This window comes from Opisthocomus hoazin, chromosome Z (assembly GCF_030867145.1).
Source record: "Opisthocomus hoazin isolate bOpiHoa1 chromosome Z, bOpiHoa1.hap1, whole genome shotgun sequence".
Classification (NCBI taxonomy): domain Eukaryota; kingdom Metazoa; phylum Chordata; class Aves; order Opisthocomiformes; family Opisthocomidae; genus Opisthocomus; species Opisthocomus hoazin.
In genome coordinates this window covers 5,482,540-5,500,293 of record NC_134454.1, presented here as the reverse complement: position 1 = coordinate 5,500,293, position 17,754 = coordinate 5,482,540, and the positions used below count along the sequence as shown (strand labels likewise).

Genomic DNA, 17,754 nt, shown 5'->3' with positions numbered 1-17,754 from the left:
GCCCGCCCTCGCGGGGCCGACGGTCACGTGGCCCGAGGGGCGGGCGGGAGGGGGGCGGCGGTCACGTGGCCCGAGGGGGCGGTCGCGCAGTCGCGGTGCCGCCGGCGGAGAGGCGGTGCTGCGATGCCCGGGCCCGGCGCGCTGTGAACGCGGAGGCGGAGGCTCTCCCGGCTGGGACCGGCGGCGGCACCGGGGCCCGGCAGCATGGAGCCGGCGCTGCCGCCCACCTCCCCGCGGGCGGCGCCGGGGGGCGGCCTGTTCGAGTGGCTGCGCGGGCGCTGCCTGGGCCGCAGCGCCGCCGTGGACCCGGCGCGGGACGCCTTCCGCGCCATGACCGGGCTGTACGGCGCCATCCAGCCCGCCGACTCCGTGTGCCTCAGCACGCGCACGCACGGCGCCGTCTTCAACCTCGAGTACTCGCCCGACGGGTAGGGGCCGGCCGCCGCCCGCTGCGGGGCACCGCGCGGCCTGCCGGGGCCGGGCCGCGGAAGGCCCTCCCGGGCGCACTCGGTTTCGGGGGGCGGCTTTGACAGCCAGCAGGGGGGCCGCGAGGTCTGAGGCGGAGCGGCCCTGGGGAGGCAGGGCCTGGCGGCTGCGCGCCGGACGGCCGGCGTTACGGGCCGCTCCGGGCCGCGGGCCTAGAGCAGCGCGGGCGGGGCGGGAGAGCGGTGGCGGAGAGGGCTCCTGCGGCCCGGCTCCTTCGCGGGCCTTCCTGCGGGAGAAGGGGAGGCGGTAAAGCGGGGCGCAAGGTGGAGAATAGCGTGGTGGAAGCGTTTCGGTAGCTCGCAAAAATGTTCATAACGGGTGTCCCCAGAGCGCGAAGTGTCCGTTTGAGATGCGGTGCTCCTCAGTTCGCTTAGGGTTCTGCGAATTTTGTGGGTCTGCGCTAACAGGTGAGGCGGGGGTGTCCTGCTGCGCACTTGCGTAACAGCACAGGCGAGCGCCAGTCGCGGCTGGGCTCGTTTAGAAGAAAAGAAGTCCTGGCACACCAGGCCAGAGCAAGCTCAGTTCAGAGACACCTGCGTACTTGTGTCTTGCAGTGTGCTTGTACGTGAAGTTTTCTTTGCAGAGAGACCTTGCAAGCTAGGGTGGTCTGAACAGTGTTTTGGATAGTCAAGACTGAAATCTTTGTTACTCTTGATGGCTGGTCAGCTTTTCTGTTTGCGGTGAGTTTTCATCAGAGCAGAGTTCTGGTTTCCGTGAACATCTGAACTCACAACAAATTGGCTGTAATAGTGCTGTAGAGCCAAGTTTCAACTCCTTACTTGTTCCTCTTTTTTTGAAGAGAACAAAGTGAAGCCCCAGAAGCTATCAAAACTAGTCTCAGGTGACTGTTGCTGGAAAATCATTTTGTTTGTGTATCGCCAGCTAGGTGTGCTGAAGGTTCCTGAGCCATGGGGTCCTCTCTGCTGTATGCGGTGTGAAGAGGCCAGGTGGGATCACTCTGCTGGCTTAGCTGCAGTGACTGAATTGCAAACTGACCCACACCCGTGTGTTCTGTACTGCTGTAGAAAGTGTCAGCTGCAGTAGCAGTACAGCTGGGCTGTGGTTTAAGATTATTTGTGCAAGTTTCTGGCAAAAGCTGTAGTTCTGTATTCCTCCTGCCTCCCTTGTGCCTGGTGCTTGTGAGGCTGCACGGTGAGCTGAGCCAGGGACCTTCTCTCTCCAGAAGTCAACCCAGGTTCTCATGTCAAAGGGATGTGTCCGTGGACCTGGTGTTTCAAGTGACTGCAGTGCTTGGCCCAGTGGACCGCAGGTGGTGTTGGGTGTACGTTAGGATCATGGCACTAAACCTCAGTTGCCTTAAAACCTAATTAAACAGCCCAAACTTTGCTCACTTCTGCGATTTTTTGCTGGTTAGGCTCAGCTTAGAACTGTCGCAGACCTACCCTAACCCGTGCTGGCCACATCTGTCCTGTACAGTGGAGACTTCTGGTCTCTCTGCAGCCTCTCATGAGGGAACGGGCAATGGTTGGTGGTGCTGCATCCCTGTTCCTTGCCCATTCTGTCAGCTTCTGGCTCCTCAAAGCGCTGTTGCTGGGACACGGTTGGGACCTTGCCTTTGGGCTGTGTGTAGACTGCCGGTTGGGTCTGGCCTGCGTGTGGGGAGCTGCTCCTTGATGGCTGGCTTTGCAGACCGAAGGTCGCTGGGGCGAGCAGTGCTGCACAGGTCAAAGTGGTTGCGGTGTTGGGGAAACTTTTGAGCGTTCCTGGTGTCGCCTTCACTAATTTGGCAGGCCAGGCTTCACTGTCACTGTCGTGTGGTTGTACTTAGACGTTTTCCGCATACATGAACCCAGTAAATCCAGATACCCTAGGAGAGGCTGGTGCAGAGCTGGACAGCCTGCACACTGCTGATGTTTCTGTGCCTGTTGGGACCCCTGTGAATGCGCTGTAGACATCTCTCTGGTCTCATTCACAAATAATGTGTATGCTGGACAAGGTCTCAGATTTTTGGTTTTTTTTATTTTGTCTCTGAGAAAAGCTAAAAATGGATACATGGAGGTCTTCATGAGGGGAAAAAAATGTGCTTTCTTTTAAAGCAGGTAATGTCCTTGAAATTGTAGGTCCTGGAAGTTGTTCTGGTTTTGGCAGGTGAATTAGGTGGTACAGTTAAGAGGGTAAATCTTGCTCCAGACTTTTCTGTGTCCTCAGAGTAGCAATAGTAGCGTGGCTTAATGTCCATTGTGAAATTAATCTCGAAAAACATGGATAACAATTAGCCATGTTCCCAGACTGAATCTCTGCTAATGCCCAATTTAGACTGGTGCCAGTGCCTTGCTATTGCTGCCTTTAACCATCACTTCCATAACAACACTACTGCGTTTAGACAGCACCAGCTTTTGTCAGAGAACTATGTTTTTCTTTGTAGTTAATAGCATGTGATAGCAATCCCCTGTCTTCCTGCTATTTTAAAAAGTAAAACTTTCACATCAAAGCTTCATAATGTAATCTTTTAGCGAAAAAATGATTCGGTTGCAGAAAGGCTACATATTTTGAATAAACCATTGAATCAGTCTTGTTTCTGCCTTTAGCATTTATTGCCTTCATGCTATTCTGATGTAGAAAAACGCACGCAGTCAGCAGAGCTACTTGAGTAGTTGGGTTGCTGAGGAAGGGTGCTACGCTTTAGAGTTTGGTTTAAAAATTCTGTTCCTGAACATGTAGTCTGAATGTCATCTTTATGCAGCTTTTGGGTGTATGCCAAACTAAATAGCCATCGAAGCCAGTGTAATGGAAGGAGATGAGGAAGTGGTATGTTTTTACCCTGAAGAAGTCAGTGGTCGCACTTCAGCACTGGCTGCCTGTTACGAAGTGGTGGTGTAGCTAGGGTAACATCTGTAAAGGTCTTAGGGGAATATTGTCGTAGCTGATAAAGGAAGGAGATTGGAGGGTTGTTTTTTTCCTTCTCTTTCCTGCAACATTAAGCAAATATCCTCACCTGAACAAAGCGGTGGGTTTCGTGCCAGAGCTTGATTCTTCTTTTTTCATAGACAGAAACCACTGAGTTCATGCACTGCAGTGATGGGACAAATCACCCTGAAGTAACTTCTAAAAAAAACCACTGATGTAAATACACTTAACTGTATGATTTAAATAATGCCATAATTGGATCTATGAAGTACGTAGCTGTTATAAGGCAACCACCTTGCATGTTAAAAAGAAAAAAGTAAATTAAAAGGTCATGTGTTCTGTCCAGCAAGTGCACCAGCTGTGCATTAATTGTGCATTAAAGATGAAGCTGTGTTTCTGTGAGGATAGGAAACAGCAGTTGGCTGGATGCTCACAGATGTCATTTCTTTTACTGAATGCAAACGTTTCTGTCTTGCTCTACTCCCCTGCAGGTCAGTGTTGACTGTTGCTTGTGAACAGACTGAAGTACTGCTTTTTGACCCAATATCTTCAAAGCATATCAAAACGCTCTCTGAAGCTCATGAAGACTGTGTAAATAATATCAGGTGGGTCAGAAGGAATAGGAGACATCGTATTTTGTCTTACCTTAGATGCTTTTCTTACAATGGCATGATATTTTTGTGTTACTGGCTTTCTTGGGGTTTTGTGAACTCATTAGGCTGCAGTTTGCTTTGTGCCATTTTCCTTCTCTTTGGTATTGGAGGTGGGGAAAGGCTGGAAAGGGGAAGAGGAGGAGTCTGAAAGTAGTGGTGGTGTGTAATGCTGGCAGGTGGTTTTGTTGATGAAAGAGCTGCAGTTTACGGGAGGGGAAGAGTGTTAAGGTATTGTCACCTGTTTTAACCAGCCTTTGGAATGCCCTGAATGAATGTGGTGAATCAAAGTATAACAAGTAGTGTGTGATTCACATTTCAAATGCAAGTGCGAGACTGTAGCAAGATCAGATATGAATATTGGTGGTATTTTGAATCGTAAGAGTAAGTGCCATAGCTGCATAGAAATTTCCAAGCAAAGACTGGCTGCTTTAAATACAGGTATGATATATAATTGCTGGGGAGGTGAAATGGCTTCCACAATTCAACTTAAGCTTAGTCTTTATGGTTTAAATCCTTGGCCTGTTTCTCAGGTTGAAGTGGGCCATAGCAGGTGCGGGAACCTAAATCATCAGTATTTTTGTCATGTAATTTTTTTCCTTTTAAATTCTATTATTATCGTCTGTGCTGGGTCTGAGGATAGACTTTCACTCATGAACCTAAGATGCTTTTTAACCTTGTGGACAATACTGCAGCCTGTCTTCACTCAGATTCTCAAAGCAAAAAAAAAAAAAAAAAACACAACCCAAAAAGCAAACCCAAACCAAAAAAACCCAAGAAAACTGTAGAAGCAATGTGAGCATTTCTTCGCAAAAGAGAGGAATAAAATGTGGGATGCCAATGTCTTTACACGTTCTTCAGATAAACTGATGTTTTTCACAAGCTGCCTGTCATTTGTAGAAGAGACTGAAGTTTTGTATCAGTTGGGTGTCTTTCAGAAAAGCTAAAGTAAAAGCTGGGTCTAACTGACACAAATAGGAGACGGTGAGAACATGCTTTTCTCTCACGTCTTACATGCCAGTGATTGTGCCTTAAACTCGCTTAGTTTTTAGATAAAGCTGCCACTTGCACAGCTGCTGCTTCCAAAGATGATCTGAAATTCTATTCCTGAACAGTGCTTTGCACTTGCGCTTTGATACACTTACCTGCTTTTGTGCGTTTGAAAAGCCCAACTTGAAGTGCCTGCTTCAAACACGTGAACTTTACCGTGGGGAAAGGCAGAAGCGTGAGAGCAAAAGCCCCTTGCTTTTTGATGGAAACCGTTGGACTGCTGAGGTTGTAAAAACCTTTCTGGGTGCAGGAGGTCTGCATGCCTCCTCCTGGCTCCACAGCTGCAACCAGCAGTGCTCCTGGGGCAATGTGGAGATGGAGGAGCTCCAAAGCAAAAGATGGGCAAAGGTGGAATGAGATTGAGGGCCTAGGGAAATGTGGTAAAACACAAAACTACAAACAGTGGTAGTGTTCAGATTTTATTCTAGTACATGTTTCCAAGATATCAATGCCATGTAGCTGTGTGGTTAGTAAAGGAAGCTGTATGTCGGTCAGCTAATCCACTGGATTAAATCTCTTGGAAAAGCACCGTCAGGTGTCCCATGTAAAAACCATGGGGCCAGCTTTTCAGCATGCTTGATGCAGACATGTGGTGTGCCTCAGGCGTCCATGCAGAGCTGCAGCCACAATGTGGAGTGGCAGGAGGTCTAGTTGAATAGGACTTCTGGAGGTCCAACATCTGTAACAGCCTTCTCGTAAGAGCAGGGCTTTGGGTTGCCTCACCAGCAGCCCGATAAGCCTGGCAGGGAGCATTTCCAGCACGGGTGGTTCCACTGCTGTCCTTGCCGGGCTGGCTAGGCAGGGTGTTTCTGAAATCAAGTCCCTGTTGATGGATTCCTCTTGCAGGCTTTGCAACGAGTGCTGTGTTCTGCCTGTGCCACTGGGGTCAACATCTGGTGAGACCTTTTGGTTGGGACTGACTACCTCAGGCGCCAGGTGACCGTGTGTGGTACAGAGCAGTGTCAGGCCTTGCGGAGGGGAAGACCTTCAGGTGCTGGCTGAAGGAGCCTTGGACACCGTGTGTTTCAGCTAAGCTAGCAGGATGTGCACAGTACAGAGCAGCAAGGTTTGACAGTAGTAGGTGGTTTCCAGTGGGAATAACAAAAGGTGATGTTGATTTTAAAAACCTCCTTAGAGTGCAGGGAGCTTACCTCTGTGGTGGGGAAGAGAGGAAGATTTACAGTACAGTAGGGGAAGAATGAGAGATGTGCTGGTAGAGATGAAGGGAGTAAAGCAGAGTGTGTGTTTAATTAATTGAAAGCTGATAGGATCTTGTGTAGTCTGAATCACAGAATCACAGAATCACAGAATAGTAATGAAGGTAGAATTGTTTTGTCTTCTTGGGCTGCTTGTCTGTAGTAGTGAAAGGATCTGGCAAAAATAAGGAAGGTGAAAGGCGTAAATTGCTAGCAGACCTCTGCTGCAGGCACGGTCAGTCCAGTCAGTGGGAGTACCTTGCTGGTAGTCTAAAAGCTGACCAGTCCTGGGACATTTGTGTCTTATAAAGACTTGGTAAGTTTAAAGCTGAGTGTTGTCCAGGTGGGTAACTGATGTAGTTATCACAGGGATTCTGTGTGAGCATTTGTTCCACTGATGGTTTGGTGGTTGTGTCATCTTTACGTGATTCACTAAAATGAACAAAAAAAAACCCGTTCCGCTATGCTTGTGCGGGTTTACTAGTGTGCTACTGCAGATGTACTATTGGTTTGTATCCCAACAGTACTGGTTTTTAACGGAACTGTTTTATTGGCAGACATTTTGCTGTATGTTAGGCTTTTTTGTGTGGCTGCTCTATTTGTTCCTGTGTTAGCTTAAATTCGTGCTTAAGAATATTTAAATTGGAAGAGACACTGAGCAGCCACAGCATTTCTCTCCCACTTTCAGATTTCTAGATAATCGACTGTTTGCGACTTGTTCTGATGACACTACAATAGCACTTTGGGATTTGAGAAAGCTGAACTCGAAAGTGTGCACTTTACATGGTCACACCAGCTGGGTTAAGAACATAGAGTATGATACCAATACGAGATTACTAGTAACATCAGGATTTGATGGGAATGTGATCATCTGGGACACAAACAGGTACGTGGCTGTGTTCGTGCTGTTACGTTTCTAGAACATACAAGGACAGGGTTATTCTGTACAAGACAGAATTCATGCTTCCTTGAATGGTGCTATAACACATTCTTAAATACTGTGATTAGTTTATAGCCATTATGAAAATCTGACCTTAATATGGCAATAGTCCAGTAGCTGAAAAGAGAACTTTTCTTGGTGACATGACAAAATGTTGTTCTTTCGTTTTGAACAAGTTCTGTCTTCATGGTTGTGGTAGTATGAAAATGCGACTTCTGCCATTTCATTAAAATCTGATTTAAGTAGGATAAAGACAGTACTCAAAAACAGTTTTGGGATGAACATTGATGCTTAGCATATCTCGGGCTTTTCTGGACATTATTAGGAACTAGAGTCCAAGCTGACTGCAGCCATTTCTTGTGTTTTTTGTACTGTCCAGGTGCACAGAAGATGGATGTCCCCACAAGAAATTTTTTCACACCCGTTTTCTTATGCGAATGAGGCTGACACCAGACTGTTCCAAAATGTTGATCTCGACCTCCTCTGGATATCTTCTGATTTTGCATGAGCTTGACCTAAACAAATCTTTAGAGGTTGGCAGCTACCCAATTTTAAGAGCTAGGAGGACTACATCAACTTCAGGTGAAGGCTTGTGGAAAAGTCTGTGGCAGCTTCAGTGTGTGAGGTATTTCATGGGATATTCTTAGCTAGCAAAAGAAGGCAGAGGTGGAGTTGGAAGGATTCTGCTGAGGAGCTCTTTGGCACGGTAGCTGCTCTGTTGTTCACACGCATCCGTACTGTTGAGTGGTATGTTCTGACTTGGGTGAAATCTCTAGAGTGATTTTTGGTATCAAGACTTGAGCAGTAGAGGATATAGCACCTGTGGCATTTTGTCACCTTGTGCTGGTAGTTTCTAGCTTTATTTGTCTACTGTCTTTGCTCCTGTAATAAAAGAAACGTAACCCCTTTTGAGTGGGCTGACGGTGTGTGAGCTCCAACAACTGTTAAGGACTGTGTTAGTGGTGTGGCTGCTCTCAGCAGCAGACCTGGAAGAATCCCATGCTCTGAAATTTCACTGCTTGCTTCCTCCTGCTTTGTGGCAGTAACAGAGCAGAATACTGACAGAAACTCCTACTTGGGGTGTCAGGATATGAGGGAGTGGCTTGGGGAAAAATTCATACCCCAGCCTCTAGTAGGGACGGTGCAGAAAAAGGAATAAATGCAGCTCACCTCTTACTCCCAGTAGAGTTTGTTGTGCTGGCAGTTTGTTTGTGTGAGGCACAAACAGAATGGTACTTTTAGACTATAAACTGAGCTTCAAAAAGTGTGTTCTTAACCTTTCTTAGAAATGTTAAGTAGATAGTAAGTCATCTTGTTAAGTGAGGGATGCATAGCAAGTGGGCAGTGCTTAGTGATTATGTTCATATGGCTGATGCTGTTTGCAGACATAACGTCATCAGGTTCGTCTGGTCCTCGAGCTGTTGGTTCACCGTGTCACCAGAATGATTCGGGTCCACTATCAGAGAAACACATGTCACGGTCCTCCCAGAGAGAAGGTAGGAAATGATGTCAGGGAAAAAAAAAAAGCAAACGCAATCATGCACTTTGACCTCTTGTATCCAGAAAAGGCTGGAGTATAACAGTGAAAACTGTGGTTTTGTCTCTATGACTTTTAAAAGAATAGTGTTGCTATGGCTTCTATTAAACCAATAAAATACAATTGCACACCCAAGTATGGGGATCTAATAATTTTTTTCCAAGAAATCTGATAACAGCAACAATATTTTTTTTTATATTGCTACATTATTGTTGTTACGGAGAGATGCTCCCTTTTCCTTGTGTTTTTTCCAAACAAAATTTGTGTGAATGATCTTTGGGGGTGGGGGGAAACAGCTAGCAGAGCAGAACACAGCTATGTTTTGCTTTTTGTTTTCCTTAATAATGGGAATATGTATCTGCAGTTTCTCCATGAGGAAAAACTCATGGAGAAAGAGTATGCAGACAGGTCTTAAATGTGGACAGTATTTTGCGAAGCTCTGATTACAAACCAAGACCTACCTAACTACTACAGAGTTATAAAAACTGATGATCCTGTGATCAGCAGATGTAATCTGGATCTAGGATACACTTTCAGAGAGTCAGCATGAACTTGGAAAATTGGTAAATACTTTGTGAATCACATACAATTTAGAATAAGTATATTGTTAAGTTTTAACTACTCATGGTTGTGAGATCCTCAAACATATTTATGAAGGGAGGAGGCTTATCTGTATGCCAGGGCTTGATTTACCTGTGAAAAGCTTTCTAGGGCTGATGGAGAGAAGGGGGGCAAGCTGCATACAGATGAGCCAACTTTGGAAAGAATTTTGAAACTATATGACACAAGTTTGAGAACCAGTAGTTCTTACCAAAAAAACACTCTTTAGATTTTGTTTTTAATGATAATGAAGAGCGTATATGCGGGAAGCTACTTCTTAGTTAACGATATGAGGTGATTGAATGCAGGTCTTGGAAGGTAAATTTCAAAACGGAAGCTATCTGAAGTCAGGACTGACTCCATTGGCATTAGCTTCAGTTGTTCATATAACATCTAATTTGATTTATCCTTTCATAAAGGTGTGGTCTTTTCTACCACTCAAATGCAAGTGTTGTGTTTGACCTAGTTTCAGCAGTAGACTGATGAGTGAGGTGAAGATCTGTGTATAGACTTCTTTGAGACTTACAGTTCACTTCCACTTCTAGGTGGATCACCTAGAAATAGTTTGGAGGTCTTAACACCAGAGGTTCCTGGAGAAAGAGATCGAGGCAATTGCATTACATCACTACAGCTACATCCAAAAGGTTGGGCTACGCTTCTTCGGTGCTCAAGTAATACAGATGACCAGGAGGTAAAACAAGTGTGGGGTTTTTAAAAAAATACATTGAGTAAGATGTATCGATCATATAACTATATTGAAGTTTCCTTGGTTTGGGGGTAAATTTGCGTTTACATAAATTAGTTATTTCTGCTGACAAATTTATTAGTCTTACACCAAGATTATGAATATTTTTTTAAATGATCTCATATGACTTTGTATCCCACATTCACTACTCAAGTTGCCCAGCGTTTTCACAGAATGCATTTTGTAGTTCACATCTCTGTTATTCAGACAGTAGTTGTGCTGCCAAATACATGACTTAAACATACGTACCTGACAAAATATAGGAGGCGTGAACTTGGGAAAGACAGAGGATTAGAGAGTTGCATACTGGCAGACATGGTATAAGTTGAGCAGAGGAGCTCCTGTGAATTCCTCAAGTACCTTCAGAATGTTTTCTGTCTCCGTTGGTGCTTTGAGGATGAAGTTGTCCTGCTGTGCTGATGAATGCTTTCCAGAGGCTGCTGCTACACTGCTGTGAAAAAAACTCATAGGGTATTTCTCCATCTGCTTTAAACTGCCAACACCATAGGTCTGAATATGATGAACTCCAGTGATGTTTATGTGACATCAAAAGTGCTTTGGTCTCAACTCTCCCCCCAAAACTCTGCAACTTAAATATAAAGGGGGTATCAATGGTCTTCCTGGCAGAATCCATTTCAAGTCTTTACTTGAAGTACTAAGTCATAAGACTAGCTGCAGCTTGCAGATTTCCCTCCTGTAAATACTACTTTAAAGAAGTAATGTCAGACTGTAAGGGCAGTGTTAGATTATGTTTCCCCAGATTCTGTTCTTGAAGTGTCACATAATAGCTGCTATATTGCGCTGGGACCCCATTTTAAGACAAACAAGCAGTCTGCAATGCACTCAGAAATGATGACAAAACTTCTTCATGGACTGTATGCAAAAAACAAGAGCCTGCAGGTTGTGTTTGGGAGCACCTGCTTTTGAAGAAGTAACTTTCAGGTTAACTCAAGTTCACTTACTTAAAGCACATCCAGAGCCTTCAGAAGACCTGGATTCCACCAGATGGTCCTCTGGCAAACACCTTTTTTTTACTAGGGTTATTTCCAAATTACTGTAACAAAATTTCCAAATTGCTGTAACAGTTGTGCAGACCACTCTGTTTTCAAGACACAGAGGTTTTATATTTGTTTTCCAAAACCACAAAGATTTCTTTGATTGTTTGACCAATAATAAACAGTTTAGTTAATTTTATAGCTGATGTATATTTGGTTTGGTTTGGTTTTGGGTTTGTTTTGAGGGGGGCTTTCTGCCATGTTTGTTTGTTTGGTGGTGGGTTTTTTTTTTAAGACAGCCTCTCTTTGTAATGGTAACTTTTTATAGATGTGTAGAGGACTGAAAGGAAGCTTAGCAGATTTGTTACACATTTTAATGCTGGTTCTGTAAACTTGTAATCAAACTGCTATACAACACAGAATTTTTTGAACATGTAAATACTGGGTAATTTGATACTGACAACTGACCTAGTTACAGTTTCCCATAGTCCTAGTGTCTGCCTTACTCTCTTATGTTAATACTGCTTAGTATTGTTCCCTTTGTGTTTATTTCAGTAGAAGATCTGGAACAAAACTAAGAATACTTCTTTTGTCTTGTGGGTGAAATTGAATGTTTGAGCACAACATAAACTTTGTCATAGAGGAGTTTTTGCATTTGGTTTGAGATTAGATAACTAGATTATGTGTTAAAATCCCTGACTGTCTCGCAAGTAACAACTGGCTATAGAGCTGTTCATAATGTTTCTCCAAGAATCTATTTTCCTCTTGTTTCAAGATTTCGTTTGTTTTGAAGTTAAGTACACAAAATGCCAGTGGTCAAGTGTAAATTACAGTAGACAGAATTCTACTTTATTGTAGATTTCATTTAAATGTTTACTAAATTAGAGCAGATGCCTGGCCAAAGGATTAGGCTTTGCTCTTTCCAGATAAAAACTAGATTTAAAAGATTATATCTTGCATGCATTTAATTAAGCAAGCAGCTTTGATGCTAGACAGCTGTTTTGCTTACACAGTTCAAAGTGGGAGAGATGCCAAGGAACCGGCCTGTTTTCAGTGTTTCGTAGTAGATGCTTATCGAAGGGTAGATGTACAGTAGCATTGGTCATTCCTGTGTTAGCCAACAGGCAGCAGGAGGCAGTGAGTATTTGCAGTGCTTTTCTTTCAGTGTTCCTTTCTCTGTTTCTCCCTTCAGTGGACTTGTGTCTATGAATTCCAGGAAGGAGCCCCTGTGCGCCCCATCTCGCCTCGTTGTTCCCTGAGATTGACTCATTGCATTGAAGAAGCCAACGTGGGTCGGGGTTACATCAAAGAACTTTGTTTCAGTCCCGATGGCCGGATGATTTCATCCCCGCACGGTTTTGGGATCCGCCTGTTGGGGTTTGATGCACAGTGCAGCGAACTTGTCGACTGTTTGCCCAAAGAAGCCAGTCCCCTGAAAGAAATCCGTTCCCTCTACTCTCACAAGGATGTGGTACTGACAACCAAGTTTTCTCCAACACACTGTCAGATTGCCTCGGGGTGCCTTAGTGGACGTGTTTCTCTGTATCAGCCAAAGTTCTAGGCACATCTTGCATCAACAGGACCTTCAGATGTTTGTGGTTTTTACTTCAGTTTAAGTTGAAGTATATTCTTTCTGAAATCTCTAAATGCAGATAAGGTCATAGCTACTATGATCTGTGAACACAACAGTGGAACGCGTTTCTCACCCAGCACTGTATGTGTTCGTGTACTGTGACCACAAGTCTGCTTCCATGCGCTGTGTTTTCAGCCTTCCAAGCAGACCTCTGCTCCTGCTGATCCTGTGCCATGGAATCATTGTTCTGGTTTGTTTGTACCATAGCACTTGGTGATAATTTCCTTCAATGCAACCTGAAGCAGGCCATTTGAAACAAATGTAGAGGGGGCAAGGGTTAGCACTTCAGCCAAAACTCACCCAGGCTCCCCGGGTACGACATCTCCTTGTTCCAAAGGAGCTGGACTTCCTCACGTATGCTTCCTTGGCCTTTTCTGTTGCTGAAATTAGTATGCAGTGATTATTAGATAATGAGCTGCTTCTCTATGTAACTAACACAATTAATTACTGTCACAAAAAGAGAAGAAAATTTTGTTTTCATTCATAGTTCGATTGTTTGCGATTGGCTGGAAAAACGGATCAACTTTCTGTAATGTTTTGCCGCAGTTAAAGCGTTTGGTTTTCTGTGATTGCATATGTTGTGCTTATTTCTGGAAGGAAGAGGTTATGGATGGAGATGTAGCTGTGAATTTCGAGAATTTAGCAGGAAAAGACGGGGGCAGGGAAGCAGGAGTTGAATGGGTGAAGACTCTGCCCTGTAAGCACTGCAGATGAACTGTTTGAATGTTTTGTACAACAGGGGTCTCCTTGGTTGGCCTCTCTTGGGCAGCTTTGACTCATAATCCACCAGGGTTTCTCTTGTAGGGAGCTTTCCACACTGGTGACATAAACCTTCGTGCCATGTTTGAGACTTAACACTGCAGAATTTTCTGCTGATGTGAAGGCTATGTTCCACCTGACTGTTCTTCCACACCTTACCTGCACCATTGCTGTGAGAGGAATTTGTCTAGGAGGTGTCCATAGTATCACCAGATAAGCCTTTCTTCACATGCACTGTCAGTTTGGGAATGGATTAGAAGCATGCCTGCCTGCAGTAAGATCTATTTAGATTTAACTCGACTTACCGTAAGATGTGAAAAACATTAATGTTGACCATTAAATCACATATTAAGTATGAATGCCAAGTTTTGGTCCTCAAATTAATATAGCTAACCTTGTAAATGCAGTTATTTCAGTCTCGTACATGCATATCAGTTTATAATAATCTCATCACGTACGTGTTCCAAGATACTTTTTTTTTGCATTTCACTAAGATTTCGCTGACCAGTCACACACTCAGTTCAGCAGGAAAGTTGACCTAAAAAGGCCTGTTGTAGTCTGGTGTTCAGATTCACTATCCTCTGGCTCGACAGATCATGCATTTTAAAAGTTGACTCTTCGAAAGCCTTTTGCAAGATCTGTGTTTGGGGAAAAAGAAGACATCTGTGAAGATGAGATAGCTGTAAATACATAAGCCTGACAATCCTCTTGTAGTATTGAATTTGTGTAGGCAGCATACACTGTGTTGGTGGAGAAGACATTGAAACGTAAGGCTCCTCTGCATTATGAGAAAAAAATCTTAAATTTCCTCCTTTGGAGAATTTCTTTAGTAATACAATGCCTTCAGTATTGGGTATTTCGTAATCTGAGGACTACTTAGTTACTCCTGCATTGGGTTTTCATTACCTCTAGCAGCTGACTGCTGAAGGACTACTTTTTAGTAGTCAAGTGTGTGCAGCTGACTGACTTCCTATTGTTTGGTAAAAGTCCTAAGCTTTCCATTCTCAAGGATTTTTAACAGAATTGTTTGGGGGTGGTGTCTCAGGAGAATATCATCCCAGCTGGAGGATGAAGAATAATTCTTTAAGTAGATGTACTAGTTAACTGAAAATGCAAATAAATGACCATCGTGTTCTCAGATTAGCAACTCAAAGGTTGAAATGTTCCATAGCGTGTCTGCTGAGCAGTCCCATTGTTGATGAAACTATTGTCTTGGACTCGAAAGTAGACTGGTGAAACTGTAAATGAGGTGCCCTGTTTTCTAAAATACTGGCCCTAAAGTTCAAACACTTGTACATTTTGAATGCTTTTGGAACTGTGTGCAAGGAACATAATTCATAAAAAGGTGGCTTTTCACTTTAGGTTAATTGGCAAGCCACAAAAAATGGGGCCTAGTGACTGAATGAATAAAAAATGCAAATGTATCTGAGACCAGTTAGAAATACATCACTTCCATTTGCACCCAGCTCCATTTGCGTGTGTGTGATAGCCTGTGAACTCGAACCTACATCTGGAGCAGCTTGGATGTGTTGGTTAGAAACAGTTCAGGGGGACTGCCCTTGTCTGTGGCTTAGAACAATGGAAGTGAAGTGTGCAGAGAAGTTGAGGATGGTTGTGGAGTACCAGATTTCTATGCAAAGGAGGAGCTAAGCTATGAGGAGTTTTCAACTGGCCAAGCTGTGTGGCGGGGGGGAGGCAGTGAATGAAACAAAAAAAACCCCGGTAGCACTGTGTGGCAAAACTTCTGGATGTTGTGTTCTTGACATTAATCCAGTGGAATGCTAAGTTTCATGTTCCTGAAGTATTTTGAAACCACGCAGTGTGAGTGTATGAACATTTACATTTTTCTGCACTCCCCTTCATTAAAAGTTGTGGCCTGTTAGTAACAAAGAAACAGGTTCTCCCCTGCTTCCCACACTGGACCATGATGGCTTTTTCCATAAACCCTTGCTCTCCCTGCTTCTAGGCTGTTGTTTTCTTGTCTAATATGATGTTTTACGAAACATCGTTAAAGAGACTACAGGTAACATTTCAAAGAAATCTTAAATACTGTTCTCACAGGCTTGAACTGTGTTTGTTTTGGAGGCAAAGAAGGACTCGTGAATTCCAAGCAGTTCTTGGGTCTGTTTGTTGTTTTCATAGCTGATTTTGGTTTTTCCTATCAGAAATTCTTTGAATTGGTAGATTGCTTGTGACTTTAATTCTATGCCTGTTAATATGCACTGAGTGTTACTTTTTTAATTCTACCTCATGATATGCTGTTTTTTACAAGAGTATTGTGCTGAAACGTCAGATGCTAACTTTTCTGTATAAAGAAGGGTTACTCCAAAGTGACATGTCATCATACCTAGATACTACCTGCAATGCACAGCACCAAGAGTGGTGGGTTGACCGCGCCTGCCCGGCTCTGGAAACCAGGGTCACTGAGCAGGAGTGTAGGACTGATGCTAAAAGTTGACCTGGTTAAGGGTTTTGGTGATACGTTGATGCATTTGTCACGTGTCCAGCAGATGCGTATTAAGATGGGTTCCGTCCACGTGTAGAAATGTTACCTAGTTCTTCTCATTACATTTGTAAGAAGTTTCAATTAGAATAAATAGGTAATCTTAGGTGTTGATCACTTGATTACTCCATTTCAAGAATACTTGGAAATTTTCAATGAAAGTTGGTCTGTTTTACATATGAAGTTCACGTAACTTACTGAAACACTGTTCACTGTAACAGATGCCTTGCAGCTGCATCTTGGTGAAAGGAGTGATCTTCAGTTGTCTTTCTGAATACTACTACCGTGCCTTATTGGATTAATGAAGTCATTTGTTGGTGAGCTTTGGATTATTTCTAGATAGTCAAAAAAAGAGTTCATCTTACTGTTAAGAGTTCATCTTTGGAATTTTTAACATACCAGAACTATATAAAATTGTCTGAAACAAATGTAAGAAAATGTGTCAAACGGTAGGTGAAAGACTGCACTTAGAGCAAAATATAGTAGTGGCTTATACCAGAGGTTTCTTTAAACTGGTTTACTTTCAACCACTCAAGTGTTACACGACTTGATAAATTTTACAGTGTTTGCACTGAAGACAGAGCTCTCCATTTGATGGTAAAGCATGCGGTATTTTTTAAATGCATGGTTTCATATTCATTAGCTTCTGTAGTAAAAGAATTCACCCATTCACAGCATGGCTGATCAGCAGAAGCAGATGAACTGCGCAATTAAGCTCTCTGTAGGAATGTCAGTGTGTAGCAGTGTCTACAGGAACCAAACTAGTGTTTGAAGCTAGTAATCCTTTTGTAATAGTCCAGTGACTGTGTGTCGTGGGAGTAAGTGCATTTCCTGAGTATGCCATTAGGGGTCAGTCTTTAAATCACTGCAGCGCTGTTGGACATTTGTAGGGAGGGGGAGAGAAACGATTAATGGGACTATACAGTGACATTCATGTATATGTGCTTTCTCTGTATGAGGGGGGTGTGTGTGTATTTCAGTATCCATACAGCCATGGGACATCAGTCCATTTTTCAGACATGGGTAGTTCAGGGAAAAATGTAACCTCCAAACAGAACTATTGGGGATAGGAAGAAAAGCACAGTGATGCAGACAGATACACAGTTCTTTGCACTCTTGAAGTCTTGGTAAGGACAGTTTGGTTGTCTAATACCAGAATTAGAATGTAAACATCAGGTTTTTCTGGGGTTTTGGGGTGGGGGGGATGTTGTTGGTTTTGGTGGGGTTTGGTTGGTTGTTGTTGTTAGGTTTTTTTTTTTTAATTTGGGTAACGCTGATATGGAGAAGAAGGTCCTGATACCATAAAACATGGGTCTGTTGCTCTATGAAATGTAAACTCTTAGGAAAAAAGAAATATACTTGCCAAATGAAAAAAATCTAGTTTACGAGATTCTACAAAGTTGGAGTAAAAGGAAAAAGTCAACAGCCCATAATATTTTTGTCCTGCAGGAAAAAGAAACTTCTGCTTTCCTGATCTTAGTCAAAGGTGCATTTTCTTAAGCACTGAGTATCTTCAGTTAAGTATGTTTTTAATACAGGAACAAATTGTGCATGTAGAATATTTTGAAAAACCTGAGATTTCATAGTAAAAATTGTAGCCTTTTAATACAGTATAGAAAGTATCAGAACTGCTCTGAAAATATTGTACTTACAGCCGTACAGTAACTTACTGTTTGTGGACAGTTTCTCTTGCTTGCATAATAAACTAAACATTTAATAATTCAGTTAATTAAAATCTATTTTAATGTATTTATCATACACTGAGCTCTGTTCTGTAATGCTTGCTGTTTCT

The 17,754-nt window shown here is 43.4% G+C and overlaps 1 protein-coding gene across 2 annotated transcripts; it reads left to right on the top strand.

Moving 5' to 3' along the window:
• The first annotated feature begins 115 nt into the window (after window positions 1-115).
• Window positions 116-17,697, top strand: DCAF10 (DDB1 and CUL4 associated factor 10). 2 transcript variants are annotated; one of them, XM_075446943.1, is made up of 7 exons: window positions 116-428; window positions 3,846-3,959; window positions 6,939-7,136; window positions 7,570-7,772; window positions 8,576-8,686; window positions 9,873-10,018; window positions 12,284-17,697. In XM_075446943.1, exons 1-7 carry the CDS (start codon window positions 205-207, stop codon window positions 12,626-12,628), a joined length of 1,341 nt encoding a protein of 446 aa, XP_075303058.1. In that variant the 5' UTR covers window positions 116-204; the 3' UTR covers window positions 12,629-17,697. The 2 variants fall into 2 exon arrangements, with proteins under 2 accessions (XP_075303058.1, XP_075303057.1); XM_075446942.1 differs by having other exon boundaries at window positions 12,260-17,697.
• The last annotated feature ends 57 nt before the right edge of the window (window positions 17,698-17,754 follow it).